We start from the raw sequence: 24,476 nt of genomic DNA, 5'->3' as shown, positions 1-24,476 counted from the left end.
TTTCTTCAGCCAGGTGGTGGTGGTGAAAAATTTGTGGAATTTATTTCGACATAGTGCCATGAAGGCCAAGACTTTGAATGTATTTAAGGCAGAAACTGACATATTATTGACAGTTAACTGGGTTAAGGAGAGAAGGTGAGACAAAAGGATTGAAAAAAAATCAATCATGATTGAATGATGGACCAGATTAATGGGCTGAATGGCTTTATTCTCCCTCCTATATCTTATGGGCTTTCCATTTCCCATGTATGTTGCTCCATACTTTCTCTGGCCAATTTAGTATCTAGCTGGGTGGGATTGAATTTTGTCACAATTCATATAATCAACCGATAAAGTAAGAGGTATTCCATTTGATTCAAAAGTGAAAAGTCAAATTATCAAGTCATTCACAACCAATGAATCACCTCTTCTTCTAGCGAATTCAGATTTCCTTTCAGCTTTTGATGATACTTCTCTGTATAGAACACTGCGTCCCTTGCTCGTTGTAATAGAAAGGCCCAGTTTAATCGCTTCCTCTGCTCACGAATCTCTGCAAGATGGGCATTCAAGGCAAAATTCCACCACTCACGAGAACTATTCATAAGGGTAAAAAAAAAAGAACACAATGCCTCAATAATGTTTACATTAAGATTTATTGAGAAATTCTACAGATTTATCTGTTAAGATGATCTCTCCAGACACTAAATGGAGAGAGTGGTTTTGACTTTGAGCTGTACTTAAAAATGGGCTGTTCTTAAGGAATTAATTTTAATTTATCATAAGAGACACACAAATAGATGGATGATCTGTTGATGCTGGATTTATACATAATCTCACAATCAAAATTATCCCTTTTGGCTATGAAGACCAGATATCTTCAGATCATAGAGTTAGACTATAACAGTAAATGTGCCTTGGATGCAACTGTAGTTTTATTTCCACATGACAAGCTATTTATTCTTTGCTTTATATATTAATTTTCTATAATAACTGTTATAATAGAAACTGGAAGTGTAATAACTTTAGGCACATCAAATATGTTTCAAGTCATTCATAACTCCAGTCTACTTGCTTGAAATTGCTACCAAAATATGATTCAATTTTAAAAAATTGTTACTCAAGGAAAACCACAAATGAATAATTCCAGTTAACCAATATCTCTTCTCCAAGATGCAAATTAAGTACCATGGTTCAGTCCAGACCTTTGATGCACAGATCTAGAATCTGGGTGTCAGCAGCTTATTTAAAACTGAATCACGATATCATTAGATATCCACACATTACCGAAATCTGGAATGCATTTCTTGGGTAACTTTTCCTGCTGGTGTACAAATCCAAGGCAAGCAAGGGCAGGGCTGCTCTGACAACAGAGAAGTTAACATGGTCCATGCATTGAATCTTGCCTTAAATAGCCCAGTGCTTTTTGTTTAGAGAATTATAAGGCTCTTTGCACACAAATATGCTTGAAGTTCTTTCTTTGAAATTAAAGAAGCCTATTAGCTTGGATCTTGCAAACAGTAGCAGTCAGTAATTACATACACCAGATTCCCATAGAATTTGCATGGGTTTCAGCACTAGAATTTAGTGTGATTAAGTTACTTAGATGCTACACCCAGAGAAGGATGTATGAACAGAGTGTGAATTTCTTTGTAACCAATCAGATTTAAGAATCTTTACTAAAGTAGGCAGTCTGAAGAAATGCAAATTAAGATAATTAATTCAATGCCTATAATTTTCAGAAAGTGAAATAAAGGGAGAAAGATAGAACTGAGGTAATAGTTATTTATACTTTAAGCCTCCCATAATTAATATGCAAACAATAAATAACATAAAGAAATGAGAGAGGAATTGTTTGGCAGAATTAAAGGCTTATCACACTGTCAAAATCCTAATATCAACAAAGAATCATAAAAGGATTTCTGTCACATCATTGCAGCAGTGTCAAGCCAGTTAATCTTTTCAAAGTTGAGTTTGCTGTTAAGATACTAAAGCAGCAAAACTTCTGGAGCAGCAAGGCGAATATGACAAGTGATTACGCATTTTGTTGGATTGCTGTCAAATTATGGAAGAAGGCTGAATGACTCAAGAAATCTTAAATGAAAATTGCACTACATTCGCACTGTAATCAAACAAATGTAGCAAAAATGCTCAACAATGGGGATATCATGTCAAGGAAAAGAGATTAAAATGACATGAATAGATGACTTGGTGACATAAAAAGGTACTCAGTCAAAACTATGAATCCCAAAAGCAAAGATTCAATCACCTATTGAAATCTTACAGAGCCTATAACAAATATAGGTTGTAAAAATTTCCCAGATATTATAAATGCAAACACCTTTCCCAGTACTGCTTTCACACCAAGCAATGGATGAACGCTGATGAGCAAAAATGTGCCAGGTGAAGGGGAGAGGGCATATTAAAAGCCAAAGAAACAATCAGTAGGTTGGATCCAAGTAATTAATGCTGATGCACAATGCATGTTGAATAGTCAGCAGGCATTACAGTGGTAACTTACTATTTAGATCTTTGTTCATTATTGGTAGGTGACTGCGCAGTTAAAATTAAGGCCCATTGTGGTTGCTGTCATAAAAGAAAAAAACTCTCACAGAGAAAGGAAAGCTCTTTTTTCCCCCGGTATCTAAGTGATCAATTAGTAATTGATTTATTTTTACCACATGTACTAAGATACGTGAAAATCTTTCAGTATCAGATTTATCATCACTGACATAAAATGTGAAATTAGTTGTTTTGCAGCAGCAGTACAGTGCAAAGACAAAAATCTCCAAATTACAAAATAGTGTAAAAATAATAATGCATTAGAGTACATACCATCCAGACAGATCATTCCACACATAGGTAAGTACATCAAAGTTGGACCAAAGGAAAACAATAACAGAATAGTGTTATACTGAATGAAAGTGCAGTGCAGGTGCAAGGGCAATGACAATGTAGATTGAGAGATCTTTATTAACAAGATCAATTCAAGAGTGGCATCAGAGATAGAATCTATCATTAGCTTGATGGTATGTGTGCTCAAACTGCTGTTCCTTCTGCTCGATGGATGCAGGGAGAAGAGGAGAAGGACATGGGTAAGAGGGTCTTTGTGGGCTGCTTTCCTGAGACAGATGGAAATAAAGATAGACTTAATGGTGGGGTGATTGGTTTTTGTGATAGATTGGGCTGCATTCACAATTCAATAATAGTCAATGCAAAAGCTTTCTAATTATTTTCTTTCAGTCACATTAGAAGGATGCGAGTTCAGGAGACCATTAAACAAATCATTCTTGCCATTCTGTTATTCAATGTAACCAGAGCTGATCTAAGTTCAAACATATATGTAACTAATATTGATTAAAACAGAGAACTATCAGATATAAAATTAACAATAGTTGTTCACCGAAGAAAGTTCTGGATTTCTTTTCCCATACTGAAAACTTTCCTGCCCCCATCCTTGAAAGATGGGAGCACTATTTTTTTTTTGGCTTTGCTCCCTCAAAATATATTTCACACACAATGGAGGTAATTTTTCTTCTTCCACCTCTTCTCCAAATAGCTTATCTTGAAAACTTGTATTAAATCACCCTTTAATCTTCCAAATTGCAGAGATCATAAACACAATTTATGTAATTTCTCATAACATATAACTGTGTGGCTAAGCATTGATCCAGCATTGTCTACAGATTTATAAATGTTATCACTGCTTTTGGCAGAATCACAAATGGTTTCAAGGCAGTGTACAGGAGTGAGATAGGTCATGAGTGGTGTTATTATAACAACCTTGTGCTCAACATCAGCAAACCCAAGGAGCTCATTGTGGAGTTTAGGAAGGGAAAGTCATGTGAACATGAATTAATCTTCATTGAAGGTCTGCAAAGGAAAGGATGAGCAATTTTAAGTTTCTGGTTGTCAATATTTCAGAAGACCCGTCTTGGCCCCAGCACATTGATACTTTCTTAGAAGCTTAAGGAGATTGATCATGACATTGAAAACTAAAACGAACTTCTACAGATGTACAATACAACACATTATGATAGTTTGCATGAACTCCAGTATACAGGAATGCAAGAGGCCACAGGGTAATAGATTCAGCTAGTTTCCTCACAGTACAGCTCTCCCTACCATTGAGGACATATACAAGAGACAGTCTCAGGAATGTGGCATCGATCATCAGGCATTCCTACCATCCAGGCAATGTCCTCTTCTCAATGCTGTCACTCAGCAGGAGGTACAAGGGCCTGAAAACCCACATCTCTACACCCATGACTGTGGGGCTAGACACATCTCAAATGCCATACATAGGTTTGCTGATGATACAACTATTGTTGGCAGAATTTCAGATGGTGAAAGGTGGCAGCATACAGGCATATCAGCTAGTTGAGTGGTGGGTCACAGCAACAACCTTGCACTCAATGACAGCAAGACCAAAGAACTGATTGTGGACTTCAGGAAGGTAAGACAAGAGGACACACATCAGTCCATGTAGAAGTGGAGAGTGTGAGCAATTTCAAGTTCCTGGGTGTCAATATCTCTGAGGATCTAACCTGGTCACAGCAAATCAATGCAGCTATAAAGAAGGTATGACAGCAGCTATTTCACTAGAGTTTGAGGAGATTTGGTATATCACCAAAGACACTTGCAAATATCTACAGATGTACCTTGGAAAGCATTCTAATTAGTTGCATCACTATCTGGTATGGGGAGGGGTGGTGCTACAACATAGGATCAAAGGACGCTGCAGAGAGTTGTAAATTTAGTTATCTTCACTATGGGCACTAGCCTCCGTAGTATCCAGGACATCTTCAAGGACTGTTGCCTCAAGAGGTGGTATCCATGATTAAGGACCCCATCACCAAGGTCATGTCTTGTTTGCATTGCTACCATCAGGAAGGAGGTACAGAAGTGTGAAGGCACACAAAGCTGATTCTGATCTCAAGGCTCAACAAAACCTCTTCCCCAGAACCATTAGGTTCTTACCCTACCTGTAAAATCCTAACACATGCTAAAATTATATTTCTTCTTTTTTCTCTCATTTATGCTAACATCATGTTTAATTTGTTGTGCAAATTAGATACAATTTATGTTAAGTTCATGTTAACTTGTGTTTGTCATGTTTATAAGGTACTATGCTGATACTGCAAAAAAGCCCTTTTTCATAGCATTTATACTGTGTGCATGGATGCCTATGAATACAGCACAAACCTAAACACTTGAACTTGATTTAATCTCTGGAATCCTTTAAGAAAATTTGTTCAACATTCTCATAGGGCTAATATTACCTTCAGAAAATGCAGCCTCAAAGTGAACATATTACTGATCTAACTGGGATTTTGTATAACTATAGTGTAACATCTAATGCCTTATATTCCAGTCCACTAAGAAAGGTCAGCATTTCATTAGCATTTAATTTTTTTAAGCTCATACACAAGGCAGCACAAGTCCCTTTAGAACTCTATTTATAAAGTATTTGATTTATATGATGTCCTCACACATCATCTTATATTGAAATCCTTTGTCACAAATTTGCACGTGCACAATCTGTTAATATCTTATAATAACATTGAGTTTCTATTAATGCTGATTATTATGTTGCCTACCTTTGTCATGCCAGTCTGCGACGTGATTCTGTGCCTAATATGAGTAAAAGTCATCATACCACGACTATTACAGTTATGTGCCCTTTATCTCTACTTTTGCGGCCATTCAGCCAGTCTCAAACAAGGTCAATAATTTGATTCAATTCCATGAACTTAACTTTTAGCTAGGACTCTTAAAAGGCTTTGCCAAATGACTTCAAAATTGCAGTGCAATCACTTAGCAATTCAAAGCTTTAATCACCTCTTGAGAAAGCTAGTCAAGCATGTTGTACCCTTCACCCATCTGTACTTTCTTATTCCAGCTTTAAGATGATTTTCTGATAGTTCCCTGACAAAAGCTGTAAAACTGATCTATAATTTCCCAGCATCTCTCTCTTACCTTTCATAAACAGTGGAATGATGTATATTCTCCAATATACAGGAAAGTTTCCGGATTCAAGGGAACTTTAGAAGATCACTGTATGGGTGCTTACAAATATTATCACCTACTTCCTTTAAAGCTCTAGGATGGAAATACTGTGGTCCTGCTGGGTGGTCATTTTGTTTTAAATACAATACTTCCTTCATTATTAGAAAGTTTGCTTCTGTTAACTTTGGCATATGAACCTTCAAAAGCAAAAAATTTTTGGTTGGTAGATTTACTTTAGTTTATTTACATTTATTTTATTCCATTCCAGCTCAATGTACTGTATTGCTCAATGCAATGATTTGATCTGTATATACAGTATGTAAGACAAGCTTTTCACTGTATCTTGATAAACATGACAATAATAAATCAATACAATAGTTACCTTATGGTTTATCGTTCTATAGTTAAGAACAAATTGAAAAGGGAAAATACAAGTTGCTATTAATATAATTAAAAATACAGCATTCTCAATTTAGACATAAAAATACTACATGATCACATTCACCTAAATCCAGCTTTTTACCTGTATTTGACTCATTACACCCCTTACTGCAAAGTTGGTTTATAAACCCCTCGATCCTGGTGTTTCCCCATTTCCCATACCTTTCACTGATACTTCTTCTCTCCCACAATTAGGTTAGGATTCCTGTCCTCACGCTGCACCATTCCCAACAGCATTAACATGTCAGGAATAAACATCTTTCTTTGTCTTTCAGAATTCCACAAGGACTATTCCAGACCATTCTAATATATTTCTTCATATCTATCAATTTCCACTCTTCACAGCTTCAGTGGAGCGAGGAAACATAGAATAGATGACCAGTTTTTAGAGTAACTATTTATTCTGTAAGTACAATTCTGACCTGCTGATTGCCCGTCACAGTAAATGATCAATCCACATTATTTTTTAAATATTTTATTTCTAGCATTTTGTCATTATAACACCCTTTCTACCATTTCACAATAATTTATTTTCATTTTCCCCCCTCCACCACCGATTTCCTGATTGATGACCTGAAATTTTAACTCTCATATACTCCCTGACATGTTGAGTAGTTCTGTAGTAATTTAGATTTCTATAAGATCATCAGACATAGGAGCAGAATGAGGCCATTCAGCTCGCTGAGTCTGCATCACCATTCCATCATGATTAATGTGTTATCCCTCTAAACCCCAATCTCCTGCCTTCTCCCAGTAACCTTTGACACACCGATTAATCAAGAATCTATCAACCTCTGCCTTAAAAATACCCAATGACTTGGTCTGCACAGCTGTGAGCAGCAATGAATTCCACAGATTCACCACCTTTTGGCGAAAGAATTTTTCCCTCATCTTTGTTCTATATTGATGTCGTTCAATTCTGAGGCTGTGGTCTCCGGTCCCAGACCTCTCCACTGCAGGAAACATACTCTCCACATCCACTCTCTCCAGACCTTTCAATATTCAACAGGTTTCAATGAGATCCCTCCCCCCCCCCCCCCCACATTCTTCTAAACTCCAGTGTGGTCTAACAAATGCCTTATAAAGCTTCAGCATCACACCCTTACTTTTATACTCCAGTCCTCTCAAAATGAATGTTATCTTTGCATTTGCCTTCCTTACCACTAACTCAACTTGCAATTAAACCTTTAAAGAATCCTGCACGAGGACTCCCAAGTTCCTTTGCACCTCTGATTTTTGAATTTCCTCCCCATTCACATAGTCCACACTTTTACTTCTTCAGCAAAGTTCATGACCAAGCACCTCCCTACACTATATTCCATGTGCCATTTCTTTGCCCATTCCCCAAATCTGTCTAAGTACCTCTGCAGGAACTCAACTACCGGTACTTGCACTTCCACCCATCTTCATATTGTCCGCAAAGTCAATAATTCCTTCATCGAAATCATAATGTGAAAAGAAGCCGTCCCACCACAGAAAACTGCAGTACACCAGTTGTCACCGGCAGCCAACCAGAAAAGGTCCGCTTCATTCCCACTCTTTGCCTCTTGCTAGTTATACAATCTTCTATCCATGCTAGCACCTTTCCCGTAATACCATGGTTTCTTATCTTGTTAAACAACCTCGTGCAGCACCTTGTCAAAGGTCTTCTGCAAATCCAAGCAAACAATATCCACTGACTCTCCTTTGTCTACCCTGCCTGTTATTTCCTCAAAGAATTCCAACAGATTTGTCAGACAAGATTTCCCCTTTAAAAAAAAACCACTTTGTCATATTTTATCATGGCCCCAAGTACCCTGAAATCTTACCCTTAATAATAGATCCCAAATTCTTTCCAACCACTGAAATCAGGTGAACTGATTTATAATTTCCCTTCTGCCTCCCTCCCTCTGAAAAGAGTGGAGTAACATTTGCAATTTTCCAGTTCCCCAGAACCACTCTGGAGACTACTGTTTCTTGAAAGCTGATTACTAATGCCTCCACAATCTCTTCAGATACCTCTTTCAAAACCCTGGGATGCAGTCCATCTGGTCCAGGTGAATTATCTATCTTCAGATTTTTCAGCTTCTAAAGCACCTTCTGCCATCTGACACATATTTCTGGCATTCTGCTAGTGTCTTCCACAGTGAAGACTTCTGCAAAATACTTAGTAAGTCCATCCGCCTTTTCTTTGTCCTCCATTACTATCTCTCCAGCATCATTTTACAGTGGTCCAATATTCACTCTCATTTCTCTTTTACTCTTTAAGTATCTAAAAATACTTTTTGCACCCTCTTTTATATTATTGACTACTTTACCTTCATATTTCATTGCTCCTCTTTATAGCTTTTTAGTTGTCTTCTTTTGGCTTTTAAAAGCTTCCCAATCCTCTACCTTCCCACTATTTTTTTCAATACTATACACCCTCACTTTTGCTTCTAAGCTGTATTTGACTTCCCTTGTCTGCCATGGTTGCATCATCCTCCATTTAGAATACCTCTTCATCTTCGGGATGTATCTTTCCTGCACCATCTGAATATTCCCCAGAACTACCAGCCATTGCTGTTCTACTATCATCCCTACTAGTATCCCCTTCGAATCAACTTTGGTCAGTTCCACTCTCATACCTCTGTTGCTTCCTTTACTTCACTATTATACTAAAACATCCAATCTTTTAGCTTCTCCTCAAACTGCACCGTGAATTCTATCATATTATGATCACTCCCTCCTAAAGGTACCTTCAGCTCCCTAATCAAATCTGGGTCATTATGTAATACCCAGTCCAGAATTACCACTCCCCTACTGGGCTCAACCACAAGCTGCTCTAAAAAGCCATTTTGTAGGCATTCTGGAAATTACTCCTTGAGATCCAGCACCAATCTGATTTTCCCAATCTACCTGCAAATTGAAACAACCCATGATTATCACAACATTGCCCTTTTTACATGACTTTGCAATTTGTAACCCTCATCCTAGCTACTGTTCAGAGGCTGGTATGTAACTCCCAATGGGAAGTTTTTCCTCTTGCAGTTTCTTAGCTCTACTCACAAGGATCCTACATCTTCCAGTCTTATGTCATCTCTCTTTAAGGATTTGATTTATATAACAGAGCCACCACCATGCCTTCTGCCTACCTGCCTGACCTTTCAACATAATGCATCAAAATTTTCATGTCAGATTTCTAACATCTACACTGTTTTGCTTTGGTTAAAACTGAGTCAGCTCATGGGAGTCCAAGGCCATTTTTGATAAGTAATACATCATATCTTCCAATAATTTTATACTAAAAAAATCATACCCAAGATTTCAAATTAAAATAGCCTCACAGCACAAATGTAACAAGTAATATTTCACCTAGATTCATTATTCTGAATTGTTTATTTTCATGGGGCTAATTGGCAGAATTCAACAAGCCTTACTTATTCTTCCATTCGGTATGCACACATCTCCTCTGGAAGGATTCTATGTGTGTAGATGAAAATGCACTGGGAATAACTGGGAAATGTGAAATAAGTCAATTTATTACAATAGTAAGATAAAATTTAAACTGAAAGGAGACTTACTTTGATTTGATAGGAACTTTAGGTCTCCATTTTCTCAGTTTAAGTTGCCTTTCTTTTCTTTCCATTTCTTTCAAGAACGTCATCAACTGCTGGTACTGCATCTGAGCACACCGAAATAAAATAACCAACTTAGAATCTATATCTGAAATAGCAAGTGCAAAGAGAAAGAAATGTCCATTTTACATAGCCTGTAAACAACTCTTTTGATTCAAATTGGTTGAAATGCAGATCAGCACCTTCGTCAATTTTAGAGTGCAAAGGTTCAGTGTTAACTGAGCCATGCAGACTTGAGAGCACCTCAGACAAAGCTGACCACATAGCATGGCTTCAGTTCTCTATATTCACAACCAAGCTGACCTTCTGCAAAAATAAACTGTTACCCAATAACCAAAACCTTGCCAGTAATAATCTATTCTGATAATCCAACATGATTTCCTTCCTAGCTGAAAGAGCAGGTAAACCTTTTTCTCTTTGACTTACAGCGAAGGAAATGTTATACATGAAATTATCAATATCCACTGGCTTGCTATCGGTGGATCTACATATCCATTAGGTCGACCTTGTATAGAAAGATCATAAAGTGTCTTCTCCTGTGAATCTTATTTAACATAACATACTACATTTGATGGTTTACACCGGCAAGTAGTGAGATATTAATAGTTGGTCTGTGGCCAAGAGCTAGGGTTGAAGGCAGGGTCAGAACGCTGGGAGGCAGGAACGTGGAGAGTTTTACAGCCAGACTGGAATCCAGAATGTGGAATGGGTGTGTGGTGGGAATCACAGTCAGGACCATCAGGAGTCACAAACATGGCTACATTTGCAACCAGTGCCAGAGTCCTGAGTATAGGCCAGCTGCGAGAATGGAGCTGGGTTGGGTATTCTGGTACCAGAAACATGGTAGATTTGCAGCTGGGACAGGATCAGGGAACTTGAATGTTTCAGGTTGTTTTCATAGGCTCAAGCACATAAAATGAAATTTACTAAGTTTTATACCCATAAAGGAACTGACACCTTATGCCAAGGTAATCTTAATGTCTTTGCCATCTGCCTTAGTGGTATTCACATTTTTCTGTTATCCATGGGAAGTTCACATCTCTATTTTTTGCCAATGATATGGACAGTGCACAAATGCTTCTTAGGCAGTATTTAATAACACAATAGTTTAAATAATACATTATTTAATAATACAGTAGTTAGTAATATAATTTTGCTGATTGCCTTGTATACTATATATACCACATGACATGGATTTTTTTTTTGCTCTGACCGTCTGGGTAGGCCTATTATCTCTGCCTACACCTGCCCCACTGAACTCATGTTCTCATAACCCAACTCACCTAGATAAGCAATTCCTTCTCAACTAGATAAGCGATTCTTCTCACACTGTTGATTTCCTCAGTAACTTTCAATTCCCTGGCCCTGACCGCCTCATTTTCACCATGGATGTCAGTTCCTATACATATTAATCCCTCCTCAAGGGGGCCTTAAAGCTCTCCATTTCTTTTCAATAATAGAACCAACCAGTTCCCCTCCTCCACCACCCTCATCTGTCTAGCAGAACTAGTCTTCATCCTCAACAATTTTTCCTTCGGCTCTTTCCATATAACCATATAACAATTACAGCACGGAAACAGGCCATCTCGGCCCTTCTAGTCTGTGCCGAACGCTTACTCTCACCTAGTCCCACTGACCCGCACAGCCCATAACCCTCCATTCCTTAAAATACATAAGTAGATTGCCAGGCCTTTCTTCCCCACAGGTACTACTGCTGACCAGGTTGGGATCCAGCTGGGTTTGAACTCAGGACCATTTACCTTGAAGTCCAGTGCTGATGCCACTACACCACCAGCTGGCCACTTTCGCTAGATTTGAGGGGTAGCCTTGGGCACCTGCATGGGCACCAGATATGCCTATATCTTCATTGGCTATGTAGAATAATCCATGTTTCAAGCCTTCCCTAGTAATTCTCCCTAGAAATTCCTCCACTACATTGACAATGGCAATGGTGATGCTTCATGCACCCAAGCTAAACTCATCAATTTCATCAACTTTGCCTCTAACTTCTGCCCTGTCCTTAAATTCCCTTGGTTCATTCCTAACACCTCCTCCCCTTTCTTGATCGGTTTCCATCTCTGGACACAAACTGTCAACTGAAATCTTTTATAAATCTACCTATCCCAGTTATCTTAACTATACCACTTCCCACCCTGTCTCCTGTAAGAATGCTATTTCCTTTTTTCTGTTCCTTCATCTCCACTGCATTTGTTCCTAGAACGTGGCTCTCCTTTCCAGATGTCCACCTTTTAAAAAACAATGTTTTCCTACTTCCACTTTGGATGCTACCTACATATTCTCTATTTTCCAAACGTGCGTGCTGACCCATCTTCCTGCCACCGCCTTTACACTACTGCACTTCATCTCGTCTACCTGCCCATTTGCTGCCTCCTTCATCTTCATTTAGGGCCCCAAACTGTGCTTCCAGGTGAGACAACACTTCACCTGCAAATCTGCTGGAGCTGTCCATTGTGTCCGGTGCTCCCAATGCAGCCTCCTCTACATAGGTGAGATCTGTTGTAAATTGGGGACCGCTTCATTAAGCATCTCCACTCCATCCACCAAAAGCAAATCTTTCCAGTGTCCAAACATTTTACTTCTGATTCCTATTTCCGTCCTGTCACGTCAGCCCATGGCCAAGTTGAGGCCACCCTCAAGGTGGAAGAGCAACACCTTATATTCTGTTCTGATGGCATAAATATTGATTTCTCTTTCTAGGTAAAAAAAAAATTTCCTCTCCTATTCCCCACTCTGGTTTGTTATCTCTTCTCATCTGCCTATCACCTCCCTCTGGACCCCTCCTTCTTCCCTTTCTCTTTTGTTTCACTTTTCTCTCCCATCAGATTCCTTCCTCTCCAGACTTTTATCTTTTCTACCCACCTGGCTTCACCTATCACCTCCAAGCTATCCTCCTTCCCCTCTTCCACCTTTTTGTTCTGGCATCTTCCAGTCCTGAAGAAGGGTCAAGGCACGAAACACTGACTGTTTATTCACTTCATAGATACTGCCTGACATTCTGAGTTCCTCCAGCATTTTGTGTGTGTTGCTATGGTCTTTTTTTGAAACCGCATCCTCAATGAAATGAACGCACATCACATTATTTCCTTTCTGTGAACTAGACCATGTATACAAAACTGGTGCAAGTTTAATCCTGTACTGTATATATGAGCATATCAATACAAGATGAAACATACAAGTACCCAAAAACTTCTTGCTTTATGTCATTTATTCTACAGTTTAAAATCAAAGTTTAGCATCATCTAAGCATCACTCTGACCTTTCCCCTTTTCAGTTTCAGTCCTTCAGTCAATGTCCAATAGCAAATACCATGTCGGAGTTGCTACTTTCAGCATCAGTTAAACCTGTTGGATAGTAGAGCCACATCCACTGAGAACCCCACAGTCCCATCTTTCAGATTAGTGACATAAAGTACAGAAGAAAAACCGATGGGCCAAAAGACTTAAAAACTAGAAAGACCCCTTTTTCTCTTTATTCCTGGTTCAAACTTACCTGTGACAGTTTTAATGGGATTGTCTTCAACTTGACATCACACTCAATACGTGGTGTACTGCGGGAACGTAATGCTTCTTTGGTTCCATTCCTCTTTAACAGCGCAGAAGCACAGACGGGTTCAAGTATATACTTGTGATCTCTGTTTTCCAGGCAATGATCCATTGCGTCCTGGAAAGTAAAAGTGATACGTGAGGTCTAAGTATACAAATGATTATCCTACACCCCAATGTAAATAATAGCTCAGTCAAAACAGGTCTTTATAGAGTCAAAGTCAAATGATTTATTTTACATGATGGGGGAAGAAAATTTTGAGCAACTATTGTTTTTACTGGAAGTGTTTACCTAATAATATAAAAGAAAATACCAGCCTTCGCTAAGTTTTAGTCAAGATTCTTCCCACCACACAATTCCCTTATCCCTGCTACTGTATGGAAACTCTTGATATTCATCAAGGTAGCCAGCAAAGGAGGTAAGTACATAAATGACTGGAAAAACATTAGATATCAAGAAACTATTTAGAACTGGAAATATATCTTTGGAGGTCTCCACTTCTCCAGTACGTATACGTAAAAGAGGTGAAAGAGAATTGGGATATGGTGGGAGAGAACACTGTGGTGCACCTGTCTCGTCAGCTGAACCATCCCTATTGATCAATTCAATAAGCGACTATTTGAAATTGTTGGTAGCATCTTGGAGATGAATTTTAAAGTAATACAAAGTCAGAAGCAGGTTAAGAATTCAAGCAACATGGGCTCCATGATTATTCATGCACAGCCCCAACATCAATTAATTAACACATTACTATGTAGTGAAAAACACAAACAAGTTGGGCAATAGAATACTTAAGTATTATGTTAATAAATTAAATCATATCACAAAATGCTGCTCATACTTCATTATATTTGCAGCTACACTGTTCATCATAGGTGATGATTAAATCAAACTTAATGCAGATAATAATTAATCCTTTTCAAATGGAATCACTGTACAGTATAATTCAAAGTGGAAAATGATTTATTAAAATCCATGTAAAGAAAAATGCCTACCTGGAGTTCAGAAGCAGAAACATCTCCCAGTAACTCACAGTCCATATCCCAATAAATACTGAAATCTTCAATCTTTAGTCTCTTCTTTCTTATGGACTTCTCTACCTGAGAGATTAAGAATGTGTAAAGTGAAGCATCAATGCCATGGGGAATCATTTTAGTTATGAAAGATTCTACACATGTTGGAATTTTATGTCAGTACCCTGTCCCCTAAAGTGCTTAACTTTCCCTTTTAACTTTTAACCAAGGCCCCTTTAAACAGTCCACTACCTTCACCAACTGATTTCCTGATTATAGTATTTGTACTGCTTACTAGAAAACTGAGTAACTGTAAAAGCAAAACCAAATGTGTCCTATAAGCAGTTAAAAATTACCAATTATTGATCGATAAAATATAGTAGCTCTATCTATGGAGGGCTTATTTGCTTCTTTCCCATTGTTAAATTTATTTGAATGGGACATCTTGAAGACCTGGAGTAGGTTTAACTTTATTGTGCTCTGAATCATTTTAGGTTTTCAGTATTAATACACATTATTTGTACCATGAAATTGGCAATACACATCAGATGTCAGGATCACGTATCTGCTGTAAGCCACCAAGTTCAAAGGAGAAAATGCAATCCACCCTCATACAATATCACCATTAAAGACATCAGAAACCTTCTGAACCCATTGGATCTATTTAATTTGACATATCCTACCTGCTCAGCTACTTATCCAAACTGTAAATATTAGCCTGTTGTAAAGGGAAGGTTAAATACCAAGAATTGTTGAGAAACAAACTGAAGGGCTTTGACTGAAGTTGACTGCTATCAAGACAGCTATGGTATGTACAGTATAAGTGGCTGTTAAATTAGGAAAGACTGCCTATCCAGCAGCAGGTAGATGAGAACACAAGAAAAAGGAGCTGAAATTAGCTTTATTGCCCCTCAAGTCAGCTCAAATTTGTAATAAGCACATGATTCTCTACCTCGTATAAGCACTAACAGATTAGTACAGTATTAGATCAAATTGTAACGTTAGATAAACAGTGAATGCACCATTAGCAGTTACTTGATCTTTATTTATTTTATTTAGAAATACAATGCAGAACAGACCCTTCCGACCCAATGAGCTGCTCTGCTCAGCAACCTTATTCAACTCCAGCCTAATCATAGGACAATTTACAATGACCAATTAAACTACAAACTAGTACGTCTTTGGAATGTGGGAGGAAAATGGAACACCTGGAGGAACTCTACATGTTCACGGGAGGACATACAAACTCCTTATAGGCAGCATCGGAACTAAACTCTGAAACCCCAAGCTGTCATGCAAACTCTGACACCCCTAGCTGTAATGCCAGATATATATCTTGAGTCAAAAATTTATGCCAGTTTGGAAAAAAAAATCCTATTAATATCAATTTTGAATGAGAACAGATATTTCTAAGGCTATAGTTTTAGGAGGTATTATCCATTTAGATTTAATTTCCATTTCCCTATAAAATGACATGGTTCATACACTGAAGCCAGCTTTAGAATTCAGACATGATTTCATTGCTTCCAAGTGGAACTTACCAATTCATCTTCTGCATTCTGCACAGATACACTCTTGATAGAGACCCCAAAAGCAAATGGATGCTCAGGGTTAGTGATATCATCCTCAAAACGCAAATGAACATCTCGAACATTCATCTACAAAGGAAAGAAAGCTCCAACTTTTCAGCTAAAAGTAGTGTTTCACATACTTGTACCTTCACAATAGCCTCTATTGTAAAGCAGCAGGGCACAGTACATTCAAAGCAAAAATCAGATAGAAACATGCTGTGATTAAACTATTTCCAAAATCTCATTCATGATTTCATTTATTATTGAGCATAAGTTAATAACACATTTTACACAAATTAGTCTAGATAAATTAAAACAGGAGAAGAACCCAGGGAATTTAATGTAATTACACCAAAGGATATTGGAGGTTCCACTCACAAGATCAATGACAAGCATTACCTCCACTCAGTTGATCTAGAAACTCAATCAAATTTTTTTGACTGAGAGGATCAAATAAATATTTAGAAATTCTGCCATATTCAGATATGAATGATGGAGAATAATGGAATAGAAACATAGAAAATAGGTGTAGGAGTAGGCCATTTGGCCCTTCAAGCCTGCACCGCCATTCAGTATGATCATGGCTGATCATCCAACTCAGAACCCTGTACCTGCTTTCTCTCCATACCCCCGATCCCTTTAGCCACAAGGGCCATATCTAACTTCCTCTTATATATAGCCAATGAACTGGCCTCAACTGTTTCCTGTGGCAGAGAATTCCATAGATTCACCACTCTCTGTGTGAAGAAGTTTTTCCTCATCTCGGTCCTAAAAGGCTTTCCCTTTATCCTTAAACTGTGACTCCTCGTTCTGGACTTCCCCAACATCGGAAACAATCTTCCTGCATCTAGCCTGTCCAATGAGAAAGGTCAATGAGTATCATCATCCTGGATGATTGAAGAGCTCAACACATTAGTGCAAAAACAAAGCTGCAACATTTCCAAGCACCTGAGTGAATCTATGTCTCCTCTTGAGAATCCTGTCATAACAAAAGCTGATCTTTAGCAAATATGGAAACAGCTGAGAGCATCAGATACATACATACGCCAAAGACTATGAGACACAAAACAACCCAAACAGGAGCTGAGATGTTGCAGCTATATAGGACCCTGGTCAGACCCCACTTGGAGTACTGTGCTAGTTCTGGTTGCCTCACTACAGGAAGGCTGTGGAAACCATAGAAAGGGTATAGAGAAGATTTACAAGGACGTTGCCTGGATAGGGGAGCATGCCTTATGAGAATAGGTTGAGTGAACTCCGCCTTTTCTCCTTGGAGCGACGGAGGATGAGAGATGACCTGATAGAGGTGCATAAGATGATGAATGACTATCGTGTGGGTAGTCAGAAGCTTTTTCCCAGGGCTGAAATGGCTAGCATGAGAGAGCACAGTTTTAAGGTGCTTGGAAGTAGGTACAGAGGAGACATCAGAGCTAAGTTGTGTTTTTTTTTTTTACGCAAAGAGTGGTGAGTGCGTGGAATGGGCTGCCGGGAACAGTGGTGGAAGCGGATATGATAGGGTCTTTTAAGAGACTCCTGGATAGATACATGGAGCTGAGAAAAATAGAAGGGTTATAGGTAACCCCAGGTAATTTCTAAGGTAAGGACATGTTCGGCACAGCTTTGTGGGCCCAAGGGCCTGTATTGTGCTGTTGGTTTTCTATGTTCTAACCCAGCCATAATTCTTAGAACTGGTGCTTCAGAACTAGTTGCACCTTTAACCAAAATACCTAAAACATTGGAAACCACCCAACAATTTTGCAAAATTGGAATACCGTATGCACACAAACAGGTCAAATCCATTTCCAGCACCACTTGACTCTTAACTATTTGTAATGGAACTAAGGTTGCGATAAGAAATACCACCTACTCTCCAACAAATTATTAAGAATGCATTGTTTAGATTCTACAAGAAACACTCTATTCCAGTCCTTGTTACAAGCTTGGTACAATCACTGACAAAAGAGCTTGAACTCTAGACACAGTGAGCCTGATTGTTTTGATGTCAAGGCAGCATTGATCAGGCGGGGCATCAGGATTAAATAAAACTACAGTAAATGGGCACCAGTAGAAAAGCCTTCAACTGGGTAGAAAAATTGCCTGGAACAAAGTCTGAAATGAACAATAATTGTAGCTATGAGTTTTCACCAGGGCAGTGATCCAAATCCAATCAATCTCAGCTGCTTCATCAGTTAACTTTCCTGATTACTGCTCCTTACCCAACTATCCAAATAAAGAAACAGATTGTGTCTGTATTTAGCAGGATCTGGACAATATTCAGGGATGAGTTGGTAAGCAGTTGACTGAATGCTGAACAAGTCCCAGACAAAGTTCACATTTTCACTTCCAATGAAAATCTATTCTTCTTAACATTCACATCACCTAGAATCTGGGGAGCTCTGCAAACTGTGACCACAGGAACCATTCACAGACCATGGTTGAATAAAGAATGAAAGAACATGGAAACAGGTTTTTTGGCACACCAAGTATTGCACAGTGATTTACCATCTGACTCTTGTAAACTTTTCCACCATCTACGTGCTGAAGGTCAGGAATTACAAAGAATACTTGCACAGGTGAATATTCCTCCAAACCAACTTAATAGCAATGCAGGCTGCAACCCTTTTTTACAATATACATTCTCCAGCACAGGTACACCATCAATACATTGTACTATCTACAAGATCTACTGCAGCAATTAATTATGGATTCCTTTCATAACATCCCAAAAACTATTAAGTTCATTCCACATTATATAAAGTCTTGTCTTGGAATTATTTTGTTCTTTCATCACCATTTTGGAACTTGCTCCCTAACAGCACTGAGAGAACACTTTTACCACACTGTACCAACTCAATGACACAAGTCACCAATATCTTCTCAAAATTCATAACAGGAAATAAATACCATGAATAGCTGAACACTCAGGCTATGCCTCTATCCGCACCAGAATGACACTATATGTAACTGATACTTTAATGTGCATATTAATAAGAAACTTTTCCATTGAGCTTTCTTACTTTTAAAATTCCAAATACAATTAGAATTAAGTATTTCAAAATTTACTTCAGTAGATCAGTTTTCCTTTTAGAAAAAAGGGGGCCGGTTTAGTTTGCTAATTTTCATGATTACTCACCTCCACATTTTCCACAATTCTGGTAACTATGGATGCAGTAACCGAGTACCAGTAAGATTCCCCTTTCTGTTGTTGGTCTCTCTGTAACAAAAGGCAACTTTGAACTTTAGATGTACTTCAAAGGAGTATGGAAATAAGTACATTATGCATTCATTGAAATTTTATCCCATTGAAATGTGCACATTTCCTTTACATCACTTCTTCTAAAAGAAATGTTCACTTTTCTACATTGGAAACATATTTCTAGAAACAAATAGCATATAGTAATAAATAGAAATAAAATTAAGTATACTTCCTCTTCACTAATGCCTTCCTAAATTTAAGCCCAGTCATTCAAACTCATCAGATTCTAAGGAAATCACATTCCATAATTTAGTTACTTAATATAAAAATTACTGAGCACATAAAATGTGAGTGAGATAATAATCCTTATCTATAGATCAGTAATAATACAAATGCTTTCAGCATTTTGAATACTTTTTCATCTTCACCTCATTTGCAATTCAATTGACATTGTAGGCTAGAGGGCCTGTTCCTGCACTGTACTAATCTGAGGCCCTCCGCTGGTATGGGTCAATCATGGATGTTGCCTCCCGGGCTAACTACATGATATGCAAGCCAGGGCAGTGCAATATAGGGAGCAAGATGTGGTAAGCCCCGCCACTCCATGCAGCTGATGAAACCAAAGGAATGACAAACACCGATACAGTTTGGCAGCAGCAAGGATTGCCAGTCAGCACTGAACTCCAGCTCTGGAATTTTTTCCCCCTCGGGGTTTACTCCCAGAGCCTTCCCCATGAGTGGGTACAGCCACAAGGCAATGGAGGTTTGAGAGTAGAGCTTTTCTTCTCCTAAATGAGCTGCCAACCATAGCTGACTGGTCCCATCTGCCCAAAGTGGTTTTAAGGCGCCAGTAACCTTTCTTTGCTGCTTCTCTTGCCAGTACAAACTGTTCCATGGGGCTTAGTAGCTAAACCACACAGTGAGGTTCAGGAGCTGAATGGTTGCCAGAGGCTATTTAGGACACATGCCATTGGGAGCATTTAACAGGTAGTGGGAACTTATCCCCACTATTACCCCTGGATAAAACAACCATAAGGAACCAGTACTCTTTTATGTTCTATGTAATCGACATGACCATCTATAGATACCATAATTTCACATTTTGCAGATGGTTAAAAAAGTAGAAATACTGTAAATAGTAAGGAATACAGACATACTTTAGGAGATCATAGAACAATTTGTGAAATATAAAAACACTCAGCAGATAAAATGATATATTTTGGAAAACCATAGCAGAACTAAATATTAAAACAGATATACGAACCCAATAATAGAAACAGAAAATGCTAAAGATAATCAACAGTTCAGATTACAATGAGAAAGAGAGAAATAGAGTAAATGCATAGTAACACAAACAAGGGAAAACCCGCAGATGCTGGAAATCCAAGCAACAAACACAAAATGCTGGAAGAAATCAGCAGCTAGACAGCATCTATGGAAAGTTAACATATTGACCCTTACAAAATCCAGAAGAAAAGGAAAGAACAAGATTATAGGACATCTAAATGCTGAGTAATTATCTGGAATCTCTGTATGAAACTGGAAAAACAGGCTAAAACAAATTAATTTGAAATGTCTGTAAGAAGTGGGTGCATGCACATAAATCACTGAAGTAGCAGTGAAGTTTATTATATAAAAAACATTCAGTATATTTGGCGCAGTTCAAACATGGGCTAATAAAAACAAAGTTCTTATGCTTAAGCACCCATTATTTCCCTCTCTATGATTCAACAACCATATGGGATCTGAAAATAATTGCAATAGATCAACAGACAGCTTACATTTTTTGTAGCAGCTGGAAGTTTGTTGGGGTATTCAAACACAACAGCATATTGTACATCATAGTGCTGTTACAGTCTTGCATTAAATGACTGCAGATTGATGAGAAGATTTTGCTGGTAATTAGATGAACAAACTATTCAGATGATTTTGCACCGGCAGAAGATAATTAATACCCAAATTAACTTGACAATATTCTAGTTGTTTCAATTTTTTTATTGTTTCTGAATTTTACAAATTTCACACAAGTAAATGTTTTGAGTTTTCACCAACACAAATTCAACAAGGTAGGTCAGCAGGAGACGCTCATGGAGTGAGTACTGTTTTAGATTCGCTCCATAACCTTTACTTTTTTTAACCTTTGATCACCCTTATCCAACTTATTTTTACCTACACCAAAAGATTCTTGCTATTTTCTTGGGTTTATCGTTAAGAGTTTATTGTGAATTTTTGAAGATATGCAAACAGAAATGGCTCTTAGATCTAAAGGACGAGAACCGGGGCGCAACCCGAACGGTAATGGAAAGAAGCAAGCTCATCCGCAATGCACTGAATTAACTTATGAACTGTTTATGGAGGTTTTGGATAAAAAATTCGATGAACTACAACAAGTTTTTAAACAAGATATAAAGGCTTTTCAAGATTATATGGTTAAGACGGATTCAGTAATTAACCAGCAGCAAGTTCTTATCGCGTCTCTGCAAGAAGAAGCTCGGAAACGAGATTTGACAATTGAAAAATTGCAACAGGATTTAATTTCGACCATTAAATTGGTGGAAACACTTAAAGCCAAGAGTGTCGACTTTGAGAATCGGTCCAGAAGACAGAACCTACGTATACTTGGTCTCCCAGACGGCATAGAAAAAGACGATCCTTCGAAATATTTTGCTCAACTTTTAAAAGATGCGTTCCCGTCGGTTTTCCCAGAGAACCCCTCGTTACTTGATCGAGCACATAGAATTTGGCGTCGATCATCGAGTGCTCCAGCTAAACCCTCGGTTGTAATTGTCCGGTTTCACTATGTACACGACAAAGAACTTATTTGTGTGGCTCGGCGGGCTGGAATGATTAAATTTCAAGATTACCACTTCCGTTTGGTTGAAGATTTTAGTCCTGAAGTTATGAAGAAAAGGCTTCTTTTTAAACCTCTGATGTCTGAACGTTATGAGAAAAATCTAAAACCTGCGCTCTTATACCCTGCGAAGCTTAGAATCTCTCCGCCGAATGCTCCACGCCAGGTTTTCCTTTCTACATCTGAAGCGAGAAAGTATCTGGAGGAGAACTTTCCTACAGCCATAGACACTAATCCCTAATAAATGAATGATTCTGATCGTGTAAGATGGTTTTCGATTCCTCAAACCAGAGTTAGTCTCTGGTTATTGGTGTAGGTTTATCCTATACTTTATATTTAAGTTAAAGTGTGTTTTCGTTATATTAATTGCTCTGTTTTACACACTTTAACCATTATACTATATTTTTGACTATTATTTTTGTTCCCTTGAAGGTATATTTTTAACCTTTTGAAGGGAAATTTTTTTTTATTAAGATGGTGGTTTTTTGGAAAAATATTCTTAGTTTTGTTTAAGATGGCGTTATTTTTTCTTTTTTCGTCTTCTTCCTATAATGCATCGCTTATCATAGTTTAAATATTTCTTGATTTGTTTGGGTTATAACCCGATATATAAGCTTTTAGTGATTATATTCTTTTTTTTTACAACTAAGTATATTAAGAAGCATGGTTTTTAGTATAGTGATTATAATTTTTAAAGTTGGGGTGGTTTTTTTATATATACCCTTTATATACGGAGTGGTCTTCCCCTGATATGGGGGTAGAATTAGTCTCATTTTTTCCTTTTTCTAGCCATATTTTGGCTTTTTTTCTTTTTCTTGTGGGGGTGGGGGATGGTCTGTTTTCTAATTTTATTTTTCTTTTACCAGTTTGTTTTAGTTTTTTCATTTGGGCTGTTTTTGAACTACAAATATGTCTACGATGTCGTCACTTCCGGGTCCGCTCTTTATTTTTGTTCCTCTTCCGGGTGCATGAGTTTATAATTTGGTTAAAATTATAATTTGGTTAAAATTAAAAATTTGGTTATAATGGCTCAAACCATTAATTTTGTGTCTTGGAATACTAATGGTTTAAACCATCCGATTAAACGAAAGAAGATTTTCAAAGTATTCCAAAGACTTAGGAGGACAAATTTCGCTTTTTTAGGTCTTGGCGGGGTCAACAGTATCATTCGAATTCGAATGCCAAAGTTAAGGGAGTTTCAATTTTTATTGACTCCTCTATTGCATTTGTTCAACATGATATCCTTTCGGATCCGAATGGTAGATTTTTGTTAATTACGGGTTTACTTTGTAATAAAAAGGTTGCTATGGTTAATGTTTATGCTCCAAATGTGGATTGTCCTGATTTTTTTAAGTCCTTATTTACTTCCTTACCTAATCTAAATGAATATGTTAATAATGGGTGGTGACTTTAATTGTTGTTTAAATCCTTTGATGGGCAAATCTATATCTATTCAGACTTTACCCAATAAGTCGGCCACTTGTATTAACTCCTTTTTGACTGATAATGGAGTTTTTGATATTTGGAGATTTCGGCATCCTAACGACAAAGAGTTTTCTTTTTTCCTCACATGTTTATCATTCCTATTCGAGAATTGATTATTTTTTTATTGACTCTTGTTTTATTCCATCGGTAATTGGTTGTAATTATGATATTATAGCTATCTCTGACCATGCTCCATTAAAACTTTCTATTAAATTTATGGATACAGCTTCTAATGTTAGATCTTAAGGCACAAACTAACGGAGATGGGAGTAGACTCTCACATGGTGGATTGGATAGTGGACTACTTGACAGATAGACCTCAGTATGTGCGGTTGGGAGACTGTAGGTCTGACACGGTGGTCAGCAGCACAGAAGCGCCGCAGGGAACCGTACTCTCTCCGGTCCTGTTCACCCTGTACACATCAGACTTCCAATATAACTGGGAGTCCTGCCATGTGCAGAAGTTCGCTGATGACACGGCCATAGTGGGGTGTGTCAGGAATGGACAGGAGGAGGAGTATAGGAAACTGATACAGGACTTTGTGATATGGTGCAACTCAAACTACCTGCGTCTCAATATCACCAAGACCAAGGAGATGGTGGTGGACTTTAGGAGATCTAGGCCTCATATGGAGCCAGTGATCATTAATGGAGAATGTGTGGAGCAGGTTAAGACCTACAAGTATCTGGGAGTACAGTTAGACAAGAAGCTAGACTGGACTGCCAACACAGATGCCTTGTGCAGGAAGGCACAGAGTCGACTGTACTTCCTTA

The 24,476-nt window shown here is 38.0% G+C and overlaps 1 protein-coding gene across 3 annotated transcripts in view; it reads right to left on the bottom strand.

The window, feature by feature from the left end:
- vps13d (vacuolar protein sorting 13 homolog D) overlaps positions 1-24,476 on the bottom strand; it is a 288,043-nt gene that overhangs the window by 248,924 nt on the left and 14,643 nt on the right. For all 3 annotated transcript variants that reach the window (XM_073031774.1, XM_073031775.1, XM_073031776.1), the window contains exons 4-9: positions 19,304-19,384; positions 16,141-16,257; positions 14,582-14,686; positions 13,533-13,703; positions 9,969-10,069; positions 405-573 (exon numbers count right to left, since the gene is read on the bottom strand). In XM_073031774.1, coding sequence (XP_072887875.1) covers positions 405-573; positions 9,969-10,069; positions 13,533-13,703; positions 14,582-14,686; positions 16,141-16,257; positions 19,304-19,384 — 744 coding nt within the window. The remainder of the gene's footprint in view (positions 1-404; positions 574-9,968; positions 10,070-13,532; positions 13,704-14,581; positions 14,687-16,140; positions 16,258-19,303; positions 19,385-24,476) is intronic.

The sequence above is a fragment of the Hemitrygon akajei genome, chromosome 29, assembly GCF_048418815.1.
Source record: "Hemitrygon akajei chromosome 29, sHemAka1.3, whole genome shotgun sequence".
Lineage (NCBI taxonomy): Eukaryota > Metazoa > Chordata > Chondrichthyes > Myliobatiformes > Dasyatidae > Hemitrygon > Hemitrygon akajei.
The sequence above is the reverse complement of the archived record's forward strand: the minus strand, read 5'-3'. Positions and strand labels throughout refer to the sequence as shown.